The sequence below is a fragment of the Phocoena sinus genome, chromosome X (genome assembly GCF_008692025.1).
Source record: "Phocoena sinus isolate mPhoSin1 chromosome X, mPhoSin1.pri, whole genome shotgun sequence".
Classification (NCBI taxonomy): domain Eukaryota; kingdom Metazoa; phylum Chordata; class Mammalia; order Artiodactyla; family Phocoenidae; genus Phocoena; species Phocoena sinus.
Window position 1 is genome coordinate 91,755,884 of NC_045784.1, and position 20,738 is coordinate 91,776,621.

General features: G+C 47.5%; 1 protein-coding gene across 1 annotated transcript in view; it reads left to right on the top strand.

The window, feature by feature from the left end:
- The window catches only part of FRMPD3 (FERM and PDZ domain containing 3), an 86,901-nt gene that overhangs the window by 2,255 nt on the left and 63,908 nt on the right, over positions 1-20,738 (top strand). The window contains exon 3 of the mRNA XM_032618955.1: positions 20,370-20,524. Within this exon, the coding sequence (XP_032474846.1) occupies positions 20,370-20,524 (155 nt within the window). The remainder of the gene's footprint in view (positions 1-20,369; positions 20,525-20,738) is intronic.

A 20,738-nucleotide genomic window follows, 5' to 3' on the forward strand; every position in this document is an offset into this window, starting at 1 on the left:
GAAATTACAGATTCACTTCAGTTTTGCCTGCATTTTCTCAATGACTTATTTTAATTACAGTGGCTTAAATACCTAGAGGTTTCCCTCTTTACTGAATCTTCTCCTTTCCTGGAATGCCCTTCTCTGCCTTGTCCATCTGCTGGACTCCTGTTCACTTTCACCACTCAGCTTGGGGTGGTGCTGGGGTCTGGTGGGAGTCGTGGGGAGGGGGCGATGGCCCTTCTCTTTACTCCCATAACATCTTCTGCTGACCCCTGTGGTTCCAGGTGACACATGATTTTTTATCTGTCTATTGACATACCTGCCCCCACCTCAGACTGCAACCTCCCTGAGGGGAAAGACTGGCCCTAGTTTCTCTTCAGTGCCTGGCGCTGTACCTGGCACATAGTAGGTGCTCAGTACATTTTCGTTGTGTATATGAATGAATGCTATCTAAGAGCCGGTGGAGGGAGTCCCTGACTCACAGCAAGGGACTCTGCTATTATTCCCCTTACAAGAAGGCAGGTGGGAGCAGAGCTGGCATTATTCTGTAACAGAGAGTCCCAGTTCTGTGGATTTTAATCACTGAAAAAATACAAATACACCGTAATGCCAAAACCTGAATGCTTGGGGAAGGGCTTTTCTGGTTAGTAGCACGTTCTGGGTAACTGAGGGTTAGGTGAAAAAAAAGTAGGCATTTTTCTTTACCCTTTTGGGGTCTTTCTGCAGTGTCTGGGTCTGGTTTTCTAGTGAAAACCAGAATTAGTGAATTGAGTCTGGGGTCCATCATTGAATCTGTGTTGCCAAGTACGTAGCCTGTGGGTTCTTGGGATTCCCTAGGATTCTATCTTCCCCAAGCCTGGTTGCAGAATATGGCGTAGTCACCTTACCACCTTCACCCAAAGACAAGCCTACAAGCCCTTTGAGGTTTGCAGTTTTACTGCTACTCACATCCTCGAAACTGACAGGGGGACCCAACTAATGACATGAAAGAGGTGCAGAGTGTTTGGTGCTAGAAAATCAGCACCTGCTCTTGCCCTTCACTTTTGTCCTTAGGCGGAGGGTTCACCGACCTTGCTCCCCCTTTTCTGATACCATAGGATCTTCCCTGTGCTTTAGGAAAGACCTTCTAATTCCTTCCTCCCTCTCAGCAGGAAGATGCAATTAGGCAGAATAAAAGGTGTCTCGTTGCCCTGAGGCTGTAGTTGGCATCTCTGGACATCTCCAAACGGGGTGACATGAGTTTACCAGGCCTCTGCTCACATAGCCTCTTTTTTTTTAACATCTTTATTGGGGTATAATTTCTTTACAATGGTGTGTTAGTTTCTGCTTTATAACAAAGTGAATCAGTTATACATATACATATATTCCCATATCTCTTCCCTCTTGCGTCTCCCTCCCTCCCACCCTCCCTATCCCACCCCTCCAGGCTGTCACAAAGCACCGAGCTAATATCCCTGTGCCTTGCGGCTGCTTCCCCCTAGCTATCTACCTTACTACGTTTGTTAGTGTGTATATGTCCATGACTCTCTCTCGCCCTGTCAAAGCTCACCCTTCCCCCTCCCCATATCCTCAAGTCCGTTCTCCAGTAGGTCTGCGTCTTTATTCCTGTCTTACCCCTAGGTTCTTCATGACATTTTTTTCCCTTAAATTCCATATATATGTGTTAGCATACGGTATTTGTCTCTTTCTTTCTGACTTACTTCACTCTGTATGACAGACTCTAGATCTATCCACCTCACTACAAATAACTCAATTTCGTTTCTTTTTATGGCTGAGTAATATTCCATTGTATATATGTGCCACATCTTCTTTATCCATTCGTCTGTCGATGGACACTTAGGTTGCTTCCACGTCCTGGCTATTATAAATAGAGCTGCAATGAATATTGTGGTACATGACTCTTTTTGAACTATGGTTTTCTCAGGGTGTATGCCCAGTAGTAGGATTGCTGGGTCGTATGGTAGTTCTATTTTTAGTTTTTTAAGGAAACTCCACACTGTTCTCCATAGTGGCTGTATCAATTTACATTCCCAACAACAGTGTGAGAAGGTTCCCTTTTCTCCACACCCTCTCCAGCATTTATTGTCTCTAGATTTTTTGATGATGGCCATTCTGACTGGTGTGAGGTGATATCTCATTGTAGTTTTGATTTGCATTTCTCTAATGATTAATGATGTTGAGCATTCTTTCATGTGTTTGTTGGCATTCTGTATATCTTCTTTGGAAAAATGTCTATTTAGGTCTTCTGCCCATTTTTGGATTGGGTTGTTTGTTTTTTTGTTATTGAGCTCACATAGCCTCTTTTGTTAAGTTGCTTCTTGGCCTGATTTCTGCCCTGTCCCCCCTCCCCCTGACTCAATGGACAGAGCTTGAGGCTGGTACACAGGGCAGAAGTCGGGCCTTGCTCGGTTTGCTCCCTCACAAGAGGTTTGCCTGGTGCCTGCTAGGCATGGTGCCTGGGCTTCACATACCACCTGCATCATCTCAGGCAAGGAGGGGGAAGATGGGCCATCTAGGCAAAGCAGTGGGAAGGATGTGCCTTTCTCTGTCCAGCTACGACTAGGCTGGCTTGCCCCGAGGGGGCACTGGGGAGGGGACCTTATGCCCCAGCAGAGCCAGACATGAGAGAGGGAGCGAGGAGAAGGTTTACTTGCTCGCTGTCTCCCTGCGTCAGCTCCAGCTACTTGCTCCCCCAGTCCACCTCTCCCCAGCACCCCTTTTCCACTCGGGCTGTCCTCTTCGTGCCTCCAGCCACGCCCCCGCCCCATCTGACTCTGGGCCAGTTCTCCGTGCCCTCCCTCTCTACGGGCCCAAATCTGACCCCTCCTGTAATCCCCAGCTGCAGTCCTCCAGAAAGCCTTGGCCTGCTGCTTCTGGAAATCCGCAGAGAGTGGATAAGGGCGAAATCAATAACTTCCCAAGTCCCCGGCAACTCTGAGATTCTCCAGCTGTTTGACCAGAGTCAGGGGTTGGAGCCTCCCAGGCTGGCGGCCCGGCCCATCGCTGCCTGGCAGCCTCACAGAGAGGAGGGAGATGGCACAGCCAGCCCACTGAGTAGGCCCTCGTTTGGCTTCAGGAGGCTTTGCCTGGAACCCCGTGCAGCCGGCGCCTGCCAAGCAGCCCCCAGAGGGCCGCTGTTTGAGCCCTGGGTCTTTGGCTGCTGGGGAAAGCTACTTGTTGGGATGCTCCCAGCAGCTCCTGTCCACACCTGCTCCCCCTGTCTGGCCTCCAAACCTTGTTTACAGTTCAGCCCTGGGCAGACTAGAGGCTAGGATCTGAAAAGAGAGAAAGATCTGGGTGGCCAGGGACCCTCTGCCGGCTTAGCGCTCTGTGCCAGAGCTCTGCAGCCCAGCCTGGCCTCGGAGAGATGTGCTCACTGAGGGGAAGAATTCAGACCTACTGCTCCCTTCCCTGCCAACTCCACTTTTCCCATCATGACCATTCCCTCTCACCTTCTGGAATTCTCTCCCCTTCCCCTTTTCTCCTCTTGATCTCATTCTCTTTTGCAAGAAAAATACAGCCTCTGGTGGCTGGGGAATTGGCCCAAGCTGAGACGGTGTCCTGGGTCCTCTTCCTCAGGCTATTTCGGATTTGCCCCTCGCTCGCCACATCCCCAGCCGTGAAATGGGGCGGGTGCCGTCCTGCTGTCAGTGTGGCAGAATAGCAGTGCCCTTCCCCAAAGAGCTTGATCGCCCGGAGTCCTATACCAGAAGGCTCTCATTACTGCGTGGCCCACTGCCGGAGCCTGAGGGCAGAGCTGGGGACAGCTCGAGGGCATTTTGAGAGCAGGCGAGGCACAGGACTGGGCCGCCAAAAAAAGCTAAGGCAAATGAGAGTCGGCGGGCACAGTTTCTCTGCCAGGCTTGCCTTCTCCAGGCCTGTCCTTTCTCCTTCACTGTCTCCAAGGCCCTCCTCTTGTCTCATTTCTGCGCTTCTGTCTGGGTTTCTCTGCTTCATCTCGCCTCTCCCCTCCCTCCTGGCTCTGTCTGGCCCCCTCTCCTGCTCAGCCGTCTTCCCTTCCTGTCCTCACCTCTCCCCCTCTGGCTCGGTCAATCTCTGTCTCTGCCTACTTTAGAAATACTTGGTGTGGTACGTGGAGGGTGGAGGCGGGGTGCCCAGAGCCCCTTGGAGTGACACGACCACTCCTTCAAGCTCCCGTGAGTGTTTCGTTGCTCCAGTCCCCCTCACTGCCTCTGCCAGTGACAGGTGACTGGGGTCTATAATGCAGGCACTAACTCCGCCACAGCTCAGTGTCAGCAGCTTCAGACCTGGTGACCCACGCTGCCATATAGCATGAGCCTCACATCTGGCACAGCCCTCACATCTGTCACTGGGCTGGCAGCCCCAGCACGGAGGGTTTAGGAGCGTGTCTGGGCCTATTAGACAACACGTTTGAGTCTATTGGATGTGTAGCCCCTGAGGGGGAGAAGTAGGGAGGGGAGGGGTCGGCTGTTAAGAGGGTCCTCTGCAGTGTCCTCTCAGAAGCCTCATGGGGTCGGTCTTTTGTGAGGTGACTCCAGTCTCCGTTATTTGTGGAAGGACAAATGGCTTTGGTCTCTCTACCTGCTCCCTTGTGACCTGGTAGAACAGGTGATAGGTGCCTCCATTCCAGCCCTCAAGGGAAAAGCAACTGCTCGGACAACCAGAAAACGAATCCAGACGCCAGCAGGTTTTCCGGAAGATCCCTCTCCAGGCTCAGCTAAGGAGGAAGTCGCAGGGCCATGAAAACCTGGAGGAAAAGGAGAAAAGCCCAGGAGGCAGCCCTGGGAAAGTAATCAAATTGTCTACCCAGAGGCTCCCAGGAAGGGAAAAGACTATCTATCCAAAGTCATCCTGCCCACCCTCTGGGCCTCTGGCCATCCCGAAAGAGGAGTTGTTTGCTCTTTGAGGAAACATTCCTTCCTTGGGGAGGAGTAGCCGTTAGATTTCCCACCCTGGTACTCCTAAAAGGACTGGAGGCATTCTGGCTCCCACTTCTTCTTAGACTGTAGCCCTCCTGTGCTGTACTCTTCCTTTTACTCCATTCTCTCCCTATTTTTGTCTTTGGGCAGAGATGTTGAAGGGTTTCTCCCGTGGACCAGAGTCCCCAACTAGAAACCTAGCTTTCACAGGCTGAGGCAGAACCAGTAGGCATTTGATAACGGATTGCATGGAATGGCCAGAGGATTCTAATCCATATACCTCAAAATCACTCCTACCCGTGCATCCATCAAGCCATTTAGAAAATATGGGACTTCCCCGGTGGTCCCGTGGTTAAGACTCCATGCTTCCATTGCAGGGGGCATGGGTTCGATCCCTGGTCTGGGAAGTTCCACATGCCGTGCGGTACGGCAAAAAAAAAAAAAAAAAAATTGGAACTTCCCTGGCCGTCCAGCGGTTAAGACTCCACTCTTCCAGCGTGGGGGAACTAAGATTCCCGCATGCCGTGCGGCACGGCCAAAAATAAATAAAAAGAAAATATTTATTGTAGCACCCACTATGTGCCAGGTACATACTAGGTGGCAGAGATACTCTGTTGAACAAAAGAGACATAGTCAATACTCTTACAGGGTTTACAGCCAAATAATCACAGAAATGAATCTATAATTACAGAGCCTGGTGAGTCTCACAAAGGAAACAGATTAGGTTGCAGTGTTAGGAATATCAAGGGGCAGAGTTCTCAGGGAAGACCTCTGTGAGGAGGTGATATTTACATGGAGACCTGAAGGATGAAAGATGAGCCACGTGAAGAACGGGGAGAGAGCTTTCCAGGAAAAAGGAGTATGAAGTGGGAAGACCTCGAGGTAGCATAGAACTTGATGTGTTCAGAAACTGAAAGGAGGCCAGTGGGGCCAGATTGTCCTAGGCAAGAGTACGAGTAGCATAAGAGAAGTTTGGCAAGGAAGAGAGCACAACAGGGCCTCGTAGGCCACGGCAAAGGACTTTGGATTTTCTTCACTCGCAGTGGGAAACGTCTACAGGGTGTTAGGCAGGGGAGTGACGGGATCTGATTCGGGGTTTTGCAATATCTGTAGTGACCAGGCTTAAAAGGGGGCAGCAGTGGCTACAGAGGGAGACCAGGAAGGAGGCTACTGCAGCAATCCAGGGGAGAGATGATGGTGGCTTGAACTGGGTGACAGCCATGGAGATGGAGAGAGTTGGTCAGATTCTGAAAGAACAGCTGCAAGGACTTACTGAAGGGTTAGAGGTGGGGGGTGAGGGAAAGGGAGAGACAGAACTCAAGAATGACTCTGAGGTTTCTGGCTTGAGTCATTGAAGAGGTGATGGTGCCATGTACTAAGATGAGGAGGGCTGAGGGAGGCCTGGGCTTGACGGGGGAAAAAGAATCAAGAGTTCAGTTTTGGACATGTTAAATTTGTGATTCCGGTGAGACATGGCAGCAGAGATGTCAGAGTAGATCATTGGAATGTAGGAGTTTGGGAGCTCACAGAAGAGGTGTGGGTAGAATTGGAAATTTGGGAGTTGTCTGCGCATAGATAGATTGTATTTCAAGCTAGGGGACCGATGAGGTCACCTGGGAAAGAGAGTAGAGAGAGAAGAGCAGGCCTGTGACCGAGTTGAGAAGAACCACAGTATCCAGTGATTAAGTGGAGGAGGAGAAACCCACAAAGGAGACTAAGAAAAAGTGGGCAGAAGGGTAATTGGGTGTCAGGAAGCAATCACAGAAGCCAAGGGAGGAGAGTGTCCCAAGAAGGAGGGAGTGGTCAACTGTGTCCAAAGCTGGTTAGAGGCTGAGTAAGCTGAGGACTGAGAGATAACCATGGAGGCCATTGGTGACCTTAACAAGAGTGACTCGGTGGAATTGAAAGATGTGGGAGCCAGATTAGAGTGGCTTGAGGAGCAAGTGGGAGACGAAGACGTGGAGAAAATGTGTAGAAAACTCTTGAGCAATTTTGCCATGAAGGGGGGCAGGAAGTGGGGCAGTGTAAGGGGATTGTGGAGTGGAGCCAGGTGGTTTCTGTTAGTTTTCTTAAGGATGGATGGTTTCCATCAGTGTGCTAGCACGATTCTGGAGAGGTAAAGAGATTGATGACTTAGGGAAGAGAGTGAATGCCCAAAGGAGTAAAATCCTTGAGAAGTTAAGAGTACCCTCTATGGCACCAGAGCATAACTGAAGAGATCTGCCATTGATAGGAGAAAAGAAAGATCCTCCATTTTAGTAGAAGGGGAAAAAGAAAACACAGGGACAGGTGCAGACAGGGTGGTGTGTAGATTTGGTGGTGGTAAGATAAAGGAGCTCTCATTTGATGGCTTCTGTTTTCTCAGTAACATATGGAATGAGGTCATCAGCTGAGACTTGTTGGGACAAATGGGGAGGTGGGGAAGGAAGATCTAGGAGAGAGGAGGAGCTATGAAAGAGTCATCTGAGAGAGTGAGAAAATAGTGGCCAGATAGCATTGAGAGCCCATACCAGGTTTGAGACCATGGGTACAAAGTGAAAGCCATCTACTCAAGTGTGTGGTTTTTCTCCAGCTGCCTTTAGCTAGTTGGATACAGGCATGGATAATGCATATGGTTGAGTTTATTGAGGAGTGGAGTTTGCAAGGGAAGAATAGCAGAGGAAGAGGAAGTAAGGAAGTTGAAGGTGTTTGCAAAAGAATGATGTGAACATGAAGGGAAGTGACAATAAGAAGGAGAGCAGAAAGTGAATAACTAGGGGCAAGTGCTTAGGGAGGCCTCTCTGAGGAGATGATATTTAAGCTGAGACCTGAAGGGTCAATGAAGAGTTCGCTCTGCAAAGAATGGAGGAACAGATTTCCAAGGAAGGGAATAACAAGTGAATAGGTGATCTCGATTAGTCCTGCAGTGGGAGTCCCTGCAGAGGTACACAGGCAGGATAGATGGGGAATACAGAGTGGGATGTTGGCAAGGGAGATTGGGGAGGTGGTCGAGTATCTGATGACGACCCCAAATCTAAGTGTAATGATGGAGCGAGTGACTGAGTGAAGGTAGAGGAAGCAGTTTTTGGAGGCCTCTTCATCACCCTGTGGATGTTGAATTTACCAATGGTGGTATCGAGAGTTGGAGTGGGCACACCCTTTAGGGTGGCTATTATCAAAAAAATGTTTAATATTAAAAAGATAGAAAGTAAGAAGTATGTCAGGGATGTGAAGAAATTGGAATCCTTGTGCATTGCTGTTAAGAACGTAAAATGGGGGACTTCCCTGGTGGTGCAGTGGTTAAGAATCCGCCTGCCGATGCAGGGGACACGGGTTCAAGCCCTCGTCCGGGAAGATCCCACATGCAACTAAGTCCATGCGCCACAACCGCTAAGCCCGCGTGCCACAACTGCTGAGCCCTTGCACCTAGAGCCCATGCTCCGCAACAAGAGAAGCCACTGCAATGAGAAGCCCACGCACATCAACGAAGAGTAGCCCCCGCTCACCACAACTAGAGAAAGCCCGCGTGCAGCAAAGACCCAACGCAGCCAAAAATAAATAAATAAACACATTTATTAAAGAATGTAAGTGGTACAGTCACTGTAGAAAACAGTATGTCAATTCCTCAAAAAATTAAACATAGAATTACCACATGATCCAACAATTTCCCTTCTGGGTATATACCCAAAAGAAGCGAAAGCAGGGACTCATATTTGTACACCCATGTTCACAGCAGCATTATTCACAATGGTCAAAAGTTGGAAACAACCCGTGTCCATTGACAGATGACTAAAATGTGGTACACATATACAATGGAATATTACTCGAACTTAAAAGGGAAGGGGATTCTGATTCATGCTACAACATGCATGAACGTTGATGACACTAGCCTAAGTGAAATCAGCCAGTTAGGAAAGGACTAATGTTGTATGGTTCCACTTATACGAGGTTCCTAGAGTAGTCAAATTCATGGAGCCAGAAAGATAGAATGGTGGTTGCCAGCGACAGTGGGGAGAGCGGAATTGGGCATCAGTGTTTGATGGATACAGAATTTCAGTTTGGGAGGATGACGAAGTTCCAGAGACAGATGGTGGTGATGGTTGCACAGCAATATGAATGTACTTGACGCCACTTAAACTGTGTGCTTAAAAAATGGTGAAAATGGTAGATTTTATGTTGTGTACATTTTCCCACAATGAAAGAAAAAGTTAGGGGATTCCCTGGCGGTCCAGTGGTTAGGATTCGGCGCTTTCAGTGCTGCGGGCGCAGGTTCGATCCCTGGTCAGGGAACTAAGATCCTGCTAGCGGCACAGTGTGGCCAAAAATAAAATAAAATAAAAAGAGCAGAGGGGAAGATCCCATGTGACTAGGAACTGAAGTCCTCAGTGAGTTGTGGGGACCACCCAGGATATCATAGACAGCAGTGGGGAGGGAGATAGAGTGGTAGAGGTGGGCGGCAGGCATGTTCCTCAAGGGAGCAGGATTTTTGGCAGAGGAAGGAGGAGGAATGGCACTGGCAAGCAAGGAGGCACCTGCACCTACTTCCGCCCGCCACAGGCCCTGAAGGTCTTGAGATTTGAGAGGGAAAATAATCCAGCTTCCGCTTGAGAGGGCTGGCGGGCAAATGATGTCCTCAAGGAATAGACCAGGCTTCCATTGAGAAAGAAGGTGAAAGTGCACTTTCAGAGAGTAAATGAAAGATATAGTGGGGGTTGCTGTTGACCAAGAGTTCCTGAGGGCACAGCGGAAGGGTTTGAAGAGAAGAGAAGTGTGGCATTAGGGGATGAACAGACCCCTACGGGGATGAGAATCCTTGGGTTCTGAGGGATGACCAGAGTCGAGTGGACTTCTCTTTGGTGTTGACCGAAGTTAACAGGCATGTGAGGCCCGCTGGGCTGAGTCTCCCGTATGGGAAGGTGGACTCACAGGCAGGTAGGAAGTCAGTTCTGCGGCTGGAGTCTCTGATATGCCCCTTCTACTGTGGTGGCTTCAAGGCAGGCTGCTCTGACAGAGAGCACTGGCGTGGCCCTCCGTTCACTGGCAGAGGAGCGGTCTGCTGACTCTTCCCCCGCGTCTACTCATTGCCTTCTACTTAGCCCACGGGTTCTTGGCCAAAATCATGTGGGAAAATTGGCTCTGGATTTGGACGGACCTGGGGTGACATTGTAGCTCCACTACAGTGTATACAGCTGGGTGTTCCAGAGCAAGTTTAACTTAATCTCTCTTCACAAATTCTCAGTTTCTGCATCTGTAAAATGGCGATAATATCTCCTACTTGGGGGGTTGTCGTGAGGCTGGATCGAGGCAGTATGTGCACCGTACCTGGCACATTGCGAGTCCTCAGTGAATGGCAGCTGTTGTTTTCAGTACTGTGCTCTCTCAGCATCTTCCTCAACTTACTCCCAGATGTTGTGTGTCCTCAGGCTGTTCTTTTGATGACCAAACTCTTCAGTAAGGCTAAACGGTGCGCCATCTCTCCAGATCTGTCTCTCCTTTTCCCTAATGCAACTTTACTTTTCTTATTTCATATACTTTTAGAGCCCTCCCTGTTCTTTCCTTTTCTGACTCAGGCAATGAGTTCTTTGTTTGCATGGCTTTATGTATTCTTTCTCCAAGACAGCATTTGTGTTTTCTTTTTTCTTTAAATTGAATTTAGTTTAATTTAATATACAGCAGGTACTTATTAGTTATCTATTTTATACATATAAGTGTATGTATGTCAATCCCAATCTCCCAATTCATACCACCACCACCACCACCCCCGCTTTCTCCCCTTGGTGTCCATACATTTGTTCTCTACATCTGTGTCTCTATTTCTGGCTTGCAAACCAGTTCATCTGTACCATTTTTCTAGCTTCCACATGTATGTGTTAATATACGATATTTGTTTTTCTCTTTCTGACTTACTTCACTCTGTATGACAGTCTCTAGGTCCATCCACGTCTCTACAAATGACCCAATTTCGTTCCTTTTTATGGCTGAGTAATATTGTATTGTATATGTGTACCACATCTTCTTTATCCATTCGTCTGTCGATGGGCATTTAGGTTGTTTCCATGACCTGGCTATTGTAAATGGTGCTGCAATGAACATTGGGGTGCATGTGTCTTTTTGAATTATGGTTTTCTCTGGGTATATGCCCAGTAGTGGGATTGCTGGGTCATATGGTAGTTCTGTTTTCGGCTTTTTAAGGAACCTCCATACTGTTCTCCATAGTGGCTGTATCAATTTACATTCCCACCAACAGTGCAAGAGGGTTCCCTTTTCTCCACACCCTCTCCAGCATTTGTTGTTTGTAGATTTTCTGATGATGCCCATTCTAACTGGTGTGAGATGATACCTCTTGTAGTTTTGATTTGCATTTCTCTAATAATTAGTGATGTTGAGCAGCTTTTCATGTGCTTCTTGGCCATCTGTATGTCTTCTTTGGAGAAATGTCTATTTAGGTCTTCTGCCCATTTTTTGATTGGGTTGTTTGTTTTTTAAATATGGAGCTGCATGAGCTGTTTATATATTTTGGAGATTTATCTTTTGTCCGTTGATTCTTTGCAAATATTTTCTCCCATTCTGAGGGTTGTCTTTGCGTCTTGTTTATAATTTCCTTTGCTGTGCAAAAGCTTTGAAGTTTCATTAGGTCCCATTTGTTCATTTTTGTTTTTCTTTCCCTTACTCTAGGAGGTGGGTCAAAAAGGATCTTGCTGTGATTTATGTCATAGAGTGTTCTGCCTATGTTTTCCTCTAAGACTTTTATAGTGCCCGGTCTTACATTTAGGTCTCTAATCGATTTTGAGTTTATTTTTGTATATGGTGTTAGGGAGCGTTCCAATTTCATTCTTTTACATGTAGCTGTCCAGTCTCCCAGCACCACTTATTGAAGAGACTGTCTTTTCTCCATTGTATATCCTTGCCTCCTTTGTCATAGATTAGTTGACCATAGGTGCGTGGGTTTATCTCTGGGCTTTCTATCCTGTTCCATTGATCTGTATTTCTGTTTTTGTGCCAGTACAATGTTGTCTTGATTACTGTAGCTTTGTAGTATAGTCTGAAGTGAGAGAGACTGATTCCTTCAGCTCCTTTGATTTCCCTCAAGATTGCTTTGGCTATTCGGGGTCTTTTGTGTCTCCACACAAATTTTAAGATTTTTGTTGTAGTTCTGTAAAAAATGCCGTTGGTGATTTGATAGAGATTGCAATGAATCTGTAGAATGCTTTGGGTAGTATAGTCATTTTCACAATATTGATTCTTCCAATCCAGGAACGTGGTTTATCTCTCCATCTGTTTGTGTCATCTTTGATTTCTTTTATCAGTGTCTTATAGTTTTCTGAGTACAGGTCTTTTACCTCCTTAGGTAGGTTTATTCCTAGGTGTTTTATTCTTTTTGTTGCAATGGTGAATGGGATTGTTTCCTTAATTTCTCTTTCTGATTTTTCGTTGTTAGTGTATAGGAATGCAAGAGATTTCTGTGCATTAATTTTGCATCCTTCAGCTTTACCAGATTCACTGATTAGCTCTAATAGTTTTCTGGTGGCATCTTTAGGATTCTCTATGTATAGTATCATGTCATCTGCCAACAGTGACAGTTTTACTTCGTCTTTTCCAATTTGGATTCCTTTTATTTCTTCTCTGGTTGCCGTGGCTAAGACTTCCAAAACTATGTTGAATAATAGTGGCAAGAGTGGACATCCTTGTCTTGTTCCTGAGCTTAGAGGAAATGCTTTCAGTTTATCACCATTGAGAACGATGTTTGCTGTGGGTTTGTCATATATGGGCTTTATTATGTGGAGGGAGGTTCCCTCTGTGCCCACTTTCTGAAGAGTTTTTATCATAAATGGGTGTTGCATTTGGTCAAAAGGTTTTTCTGCATCTATTGAGATGATCATATGGTTTTTATTCTTCAGTTTGTTAATATGTTGTATCACATTGATTGATTTGTGTATATTGAAGAATCCTTGCATCCCTGGGATCAATCCCACTTGATCATGGTGTATGATCCTTTTAATGTGCTGGATTCTGTTTGCTGGTATTTTGCTGAGGATTGTTGCATCTATATTCATCAGTGATATTGGTCAGTAATTTTCTTTTTTTGTAGTATCTTTGTCTGGTTTTGGTATCAGGGTGATGGTGGCCTCGTAGAATGAGTTTGGGAGTGTTCCTTCCTCTGCAATTTTTTGGAAGAGTTTGAGAAGGATGGGTGTTAGCTCTTCTCTAAATGTTTGATAGAATTCACCTGTGAAGCCATCTGGTCCTGGGCTTTTGTTTGTTGGAAGATTTTTAAGCACAGTTTCAATTTCATTACTTTTTATTGGTCTGTTCATATTTTCTATTTCTTCCTGGTTCAGTCTTGGAAGGTTATACCTTTCTAAGAATTTGTCCATTTCTTCCAGGTTGTCCGTTTTTTTGGCATAGAGTTGCTTGTAGTAGTCTCTTAGGATGCTTTGTATTTCTGCAGTGTCTGTTGTAACTTCTCCTTTTTCATTTCTAATTTTATTGATTTGAGTCCTCTCCCTCTTTTTCTTGATGAATCTGGCTAAAGGTTTATCAATTTTGTTTATCTTCTCAAAGAACCCTCTTTTAGTTTTATTGATCTTTGCTATTGTTTTCTGTTTCTATTTCATTTATTTCTGCTCTGATCTTTATGATTTCTTTCCTTCTGCTATGGGTTTTGTTTGTTCTTCTTTCTCTTGTTCCTTTAGGTGTAAGGTTAGGTTATTTGAGTTGTTTCTTGTTTCTTGAGGTGGGATTGTATTGCTAGAAACTTCCCTCTTAGAACTGGTTTTGCTGCATCCCATAGGTTTCGGGTCATCGTGGTTTCATTGTCATTTGCTTCTAGGTGTTTTTTGATTTCCTCTTTGATTTCTTCAGTGATCTCTTGGTTATGTTGTAACGTATTGTTTAGCCTCCATGTGTTTGTGTTTTTTATGTTTTTGTTTTCCCTGTAATTGATTTTTAATCTCATAGCATTGTGGTCAGAAAAGATGCTTGATATGATTTCAATTTTCTTAAAATTACCGAGGCTTGATTTGTGACCCAGATGTGATCTATCCTGGAGAATGTTCCATGTGCACGTGAGAAGAAAGTGTAATCTGCTGTTTTCGGATGGAATGTCCTATAAATAGCAATTAAATCTATGTGGTCTGTTGTGTCATTTAACGCTTGTGTTTCCTTATTAATTTTCTGTCTGGATGATCTTTGCATTGGTGTAAGTGAGGTGTTAAAGTCCCCCACTATTATTGTGTTACTGTAGATTTACTCTTTTATAGCTGTTAGTTTTGCCTTATGTATTGAGGTGCTCCTATGTTGGGTGCATATATATTTATAAATGTTATATCTTCTTCTTCTTGGATTGAACCCTTGATCATTATGTAGTGTCCTTCCTTGTCTCTTGTAACATTCTTTATTTTAAAGTCTATTTTATCTGATATGAGGATTGCTACTCCAGCTTTCTTTTGATTTCCATTTGCATGGCATATCTTTTTCCATCCCCTCACTTTCAGTCTGTATGTGTCCCTAGGTCTGAAGTAGGTCTCTTGTAGGCAGCATATATATGGGTCTTGTTTTTGTATCCATTCAGCCAGTCTGTGTCTTTTGGTTGGAGCATTTAATCCTTTCACATTTAAGGTAATTATTGATATGTATGTCCCTAGTACTATTTTCTTAATTGTTTTGGGTTTGTTTTTGTAAGTCCTTTTCTTCTCTTGTGTTTCCCACTTAGAGAAGTTCCTTTAGCATTTGTTGTAGAGCTGGTTTGGCGGTGCTGAATTCTCTTAGCTTTTGCTTGTCTGTAAAGCTTTTGATTTCTCCATAGAATCTGCATGAGGTCCTTGCCGGGTAGAGTAATCTGGGTTGTAGGTTTTTCTCCTTCATCACTTTAAGTATGTCCCGCCACTCCCTTCTGGCTTGCAGAGTTTCTGCTGAAAGATCAGGTGTTAACCTTATGGGGAGTCCCTTGTGTGTTATTTGTCATTTTTCCATTGCTGCTTTTCATAATTTTTCTTTGACTTTAATTTTTGTCAATTTGATTATTATGTGTCTTGGTGTGTTTCTCCTTGGGTTTATCCTGCCTGGGACTCTCTGTGCTTCCTGGACTTGGGTGGCTATTTCCTTTCCCATGTTAGGGAAGTTTTTGACTATAATCTCTTGAAATATTTTCTCTGGTCCTTTCTCTCTCTCTTCACCTTCTGGGACCCCTGTAATGCAAATATTGTTGCGTTTAATGTTGTCCCAGAGGTCTCTTAGGCTGTTTTCATTTCTTTTCATTCTTTTTTCTTTACTCAGTTCTGCAGCAGTGAATTCCAGCATTCTGTCTTCCAGGTCACTTATCCGTTCTTCTGCCTCAGTTATTCTGCTATTGATTCCTTCTAGTGTCGTTTTCATTTCAGTTATTGTATTGCTCATCTCTGTTTGTTCTTTAATTCTTCTAGGTCTTTGTTAAACATTTTTTGCATTTTCTCGATCTTTGCCTCCATTCTTTTTCCGAGGTCCTCGATCATCTTCACTATCATTATTGTGAACTCTTTTTCTGGACGGTTGCCTATCTCCACTTCATTTAGTTGTTTTTCTGAGGTTTTATCTTGTTCCTTCATCTGCTACATAGTCCTCTGCCTTTTCATTTCGTCTATCATCCTGTGAATGTGGTTTTCGTTCCACAGGCTGCAGGATTGTAGTTCTTTTTGCTTCTGCTGTCTACCCTCTCAGCATTTGTGTTTTAACTTCAGTGCTGTAATCCAACAGAATGAAAGCACCTCATCCTTCCCACGTAATTGTGGCCCTCTCATCGTCTGAGAATAGCATTGTAAAGTGTGGTCCATGAACAAGCATCCTGGGCACCACCCTGGAATTTGCTAGAAAATTAGACCTAACTCCAGACCTACTGTATCAGAATTACTGTAGCAATACCCTGTGTGGTGCATATACACACTCAAGGCTGAGCTGCACTGCTAGAGTAAGGAGCCCAAGTGAGGGCTCTTTTAGCAGAAGAAGAGTTAGTGTTCAAGGTCCTAGTGAGGCGACACCCAGAGAAGCTCCTTCACAGTCCCAGGGAAGGAGCTCCCATCCCTGCCACAAGGAGGAGATGGCATCTCCTGGGGTCCCAGCTGCCATGCGGGATCTCTGGAGCTTCCAGGAGAGTCAGACTCCTGTGACTCCATTGCCTGCCAGTTGCAAGGGGAGTGACAAGACTCCCCAAGGAGCTAACCAAATGTAAAGAAAAAGGAGCCAAAGGCAAGGAGGGATGAGGAACTAAAAGCTGATGCCTAGGAGTTTAGCTGTTAGAAATGTAACAGCTTCCTGCCGAAAAGTGCAGGGGAGAGAGCAGCAGCTGAGAATCAATCCATCTTCTTCTCAGTTCACCTGTCCTTCAGCCACATCCTGCCTAGCAACAGTTGTCAGCATGAGCTCCAGCCACCAGTCCCTCTTTGGACAGTGATGGGGAGATGAATTTAGCCCCGAGAAGAACTGGAGTCAGGGTGTCCACAGGGAGGCAGGTCGTCTAATCGTTGGGACAGTTCCCTGGCAAACGAGGGGGCAGAGCATATCATGGGGCTGCCACTTAGAGGCAAGGAGTTGATGGGGGAAGGGCCTGGATTGTAGGAAGTGGGTGAAGTTTATCTTCAGCTCCCGTCCTCTACCCCTTCAGTCACCCTGAATGATGCTACCAGTAACATTGCCACCTCTACATCTACGTGATACATTAAGCCTTCCAAAGTGTTTCTGTAACTATGATGTCATTTCATTCTCCCAATGACACTGAGTGACTGGGATCAGAGACAGATGAATTAAGATGTGGCCGTCCAGACTCAGCCAGGATGTGGAGAGCTTTGGCTGCAGGGTTGGGCCAACCCTGCGATGGAGACTGAATAGCCAGAGGGTCCAGGACCCTGAGTGGGTGTGGGTGTGGGTGCTGGGATTGCGGGCCCTGTCCAAGAAATTTGGCTCTAGCCGAGGCCCTCATTGGCCTCCACCTTGGAGTCTGGGCTGGAGGAGGATCAGAGACCTAGCCTATTTGGCAGGACAGTTAGCGAGTGTGAGGCCATAATGGATGTGAAAGCACCATTTTTCTGATGAGGTAATGGGTGTAAAAATGAAAAAAAAAACACATGGCTATAAGGTGTTGTTATCATTTGGCAGAAGATAAAAGGCTAGACCTTTACCCGGGTCACTGACTAGAGAGGGCAAGCCTGGCGCAGGGTGAAGGGACACCTCTGGGGGCCTTGGGTAGGAAAGGGACAAATTGAAGGCACTGCGTGCTTTGGGGCAAACAGAAGAAAATAGCAGATCCCAGAAACAAAGCTGGGCAGAGGGTGGGGAGAGAGGACCATAAGCTTTGGCTGCTTCATAGTTTTGTTCAGGGTTGCCCTGTTCGAAGGGACCAGAAGGCAGAAGCCAAGCATCTTTCGAAGTGCGTATTTCCCCCAGGATGGCAGTCACGTGACCCGTGGACAGCTGAGCTCCCGTCATCCGTCACTGCTTGACTTCAGTGTCACTCCCAAGTCTCTAGGCACTCAGCAAATTTCAGAGGGACTGAGCCACAGACACTGAAAGATGCAAACCCCATGAGGGCAGTGACAGCTTCCATTTGCATTGCAAAATGGCCTTCTGGTCAGTTAAAGGAGGTATTTCTTCCCTGACCACAGAAGCTGGGAAGGCCCAGACAGTGTGAAAAAATGGCTGCTTGCAGAATTGGGGGAGGATCCAATTAGGGACAGGTAGTCCAGCTCTGTTAGGGACAAGCCGGGGACAAATGTGCTCCAGTCGCACCTGGAGACATGCCTGTGACTGTGGGAGAAATAGCCGGGTCCCTTGTGGGGAGATGGGGGCCACCCACAGACAGAGCTTAGCCTCTTGTCACTCTTCCCATCACTGCCCTTTCCTGGCCATCCAGCACGGTTCCCATCTCCTCCTGGGAGCCCTCTCTGGTCCTCCACCCCCTTCTCTGAACACACAATTTGTGTTGCCAGCCTTAATCATGGACTTCATATACTATTCTCAGTTACCACTCTAATTCTCTTGTTCAGTGTACACTTGTCTCTCCCCTCTCCCCACGCGCCCCCTGCTAGACTGGAAGATCTTTTTGTGTGTGTGTGTGGTACGCGGGCCTCTCACTGTTGTGGCCTCTCCCGTTGCGGAGCACAGGCTCCGGACGTGCAGGCTCCGCAGCCATGGCTCACGGGCCCAGCCGCTCCGCGGCATGTGGGATCTTCCCGGAGCGGGACACGAACCCGCGTCCCCTGCATCGGCAGGCGGACTCTCAACCACTGCGCCACCAGGGAAGCCCTAGACTGGAAGATCTTTGAAGGCAGAGATCTGTAACTTCTTGGGCCCCCCAAAGCTCCAACTGTGTGAGTAGGCCCTCGATAAATACCTGCTGATGGATTAACATAGTCAAAACAGGAAAGCAGAACACTTGGGTCACAAAAGGCTCTTAGCTTGTTGGGTCCCCTGGCACCAGGAGTGTCTGTTTTCATGAGGATTGGTGGTGCCTCAAGGCCCAGTAGAGACTGGCATGTCATCAGCTTTGGAAAAAGAAAAAGGCAGCAAAACCGAGGCTGCAGTGGCCCGGGGGCCCTGCATGCAGGACAGGGTAGCAAGCACTCCCCACGGGTGCCTGGATCTTCCTTGCAGTGTCCCTGCTCCCCATGCCCCAGGATGTGCAGCCTGACAGGCTCTCATCGTCCAGGTTGCCCTGGCTGGTGCCCATGGCGGAAATGAGCTGGTGTCATCCCAAGAAGAGGCCCCTTTAGTGCCAGTGAGTTGAGGTCGGATGACAGGAGGCAAAGGGCTCGTTTGGGAAGCAGCTGTTGGGGTGAGGCAAGATGGCGGCTACAGGAAGATGTTCTCCGGCTCCCTTCAAGGCCAAGTGCCTGCCTGCCTGCCACGGGCAGCAGAAATGAGAGAGGTGCCAGCCTGAGGCCACCCTCACTGAGCCTCCTGGGAGGGTCCCTGTCCAGAACACCGGCCAGCCAAGTTCCAGCTTCCAAGTGACTTTCTGTTGAAGAGCGACCATTTGTCTTACCAGCATGAGAGGGAAGGAGCCAGTTTCTGAATTCATCTTCAGCAGGCTCGACCCCATCTTAGCAGCTCCTTCCGCCTCCCTCAGGGGGCACCAGACAGGGCCCAAGCCAGCATGAGCGCAGCCAGAGTTGATGTGGTCGGATTCAGATCAGCCACAGTCCGTCTTCCTGCCTGAGTTCTTCTGTGAGAGGGACAAGCCCGGGACTATGAATTTCTCTTTTATGCGATTACTCTAAACCTACCGAATCTGCGTCCTGATAAACGACCTAATTGCTTATAACCACCTGCTCCCGAGGAATTTGGTATTCTTCGCTAGTCAACAATCACTCTCACAGTGTCAGAACCTCCCACTTCTTTTCCAAGCCTTACGCTAGTTTGATTAATTAGCTCCTGGCCCTCTGTATCTTGTTCAGAGGGGCACTGCCTGGAACCTTAATTTTTGAGAGTATACACACCTAGGCTAGGAAACTCAATCCCTTTTATTAGGCCAATTCAGGGGGCTGAGGCTCTGGGCCTCTTGGGTCTGGTCCGCTCTCTTCTACCTCCACCTGCCCTCTCCTGCCTGCTGGCCATTCATCCCCCTTTTTGCCTCTTCCCTTGCCCCCGCACACAGTGCCTTCACAAAGCCCAGGGTCCCCCACGCCCTCACCCCTTAGGGCTCTTCATTCAGATAGTGAGCTCAGACCCATCCTCGGCTGCAGGACGCTTCACCCTGGCCCTTACCGTAGACCCTCTGTAAAGTCCCAGTGTAATTCCTAAGCTTCAGTAAGTTGTGCCGTGAGCATCAGGAGTGCTATCTATAATCTCCCCCGAGTCCTGAGCCAGCGATTTCTCTCCCCCCAGCTCGTCTGGGTTCGGGTCTTCTGGCAGCCACAGGAGGCAGCTCCCCTTCTTGCCCATGGGAGCCGCTCTCCAGCTATCCCATTAACTGAAATAAGCTGGCGTTACGCACAGTTGCGTAGGTGCGGGTCCTCCACGTGAGCCCGTTTGTTTACATATGGCATCTCAATAGTTTATTTTTATATATAACCTAAGGGACATTAAAGTTTAAGATCACACAAGGACTTCCTGAAGGTGCTCCACATTCTGAAATGACTTCACGTTCCTTCCCCACTTCCTTGCCTGTCTTGTGGTCCCTTCCCTCAAGGTTCTGCTTTCTCTTAGGGAGTTAATAGCCAGTTCAATGGGTGATAACCTTTTGAACTAACTAGCTGTTAGTCCTTTTTAGGACTGACTCTAATGTCAGGCTCCATGAGGCCAATTTCCTCTGTTGGCCCTGGCCCTGTAGACAAGCGGCTTCTCCTTTCTAGACTCTTCTTTCCCCAGTCTGAAATATGAGGCAGTCCTCACCTCTGCTGGTGCCGGAGGATGTAGGAGGTGATGTGCGTGAACTCCCTGGTGCCATGGGCAGCACCCTTTTCGGCGTCCCTCCCAGCTGCTTCTGAGGCTTAGTTGCCTTTGCGTCTTGTTTTGCTCCCGTCTTCCCCTTCCCCTCAGTCATGTGATACAGGAAGAGAGCGCAAATGATATGGAATGTGAGCAGCTGCGAGCAGAGACGCTGCGACAAGTGACCATTCACCGGGACCCTATATATGGCTTTGGCTTCGTGGCTGGCAGTGAGAGGCCTGTGGTGGTGCGATCTGTGAGGCCAGGTAGGTGTCCCTCAGAGTGTCCCCGTGGCCCTGGCTCCTACCCCCCCAGCACCCACACATCGCCCCAAAGAGCAGAGTACCCGAGTATACTGTGTTGCCAAGGAACTCATGAAGAGTGGGTGAAGACTTGCCAACCAGTGACTGTGTGATGGAGCTAGGCTTTTAAGACTTACCCACACACACCACCGAGGCTGCTTGGGCTCTAGACAGAGGC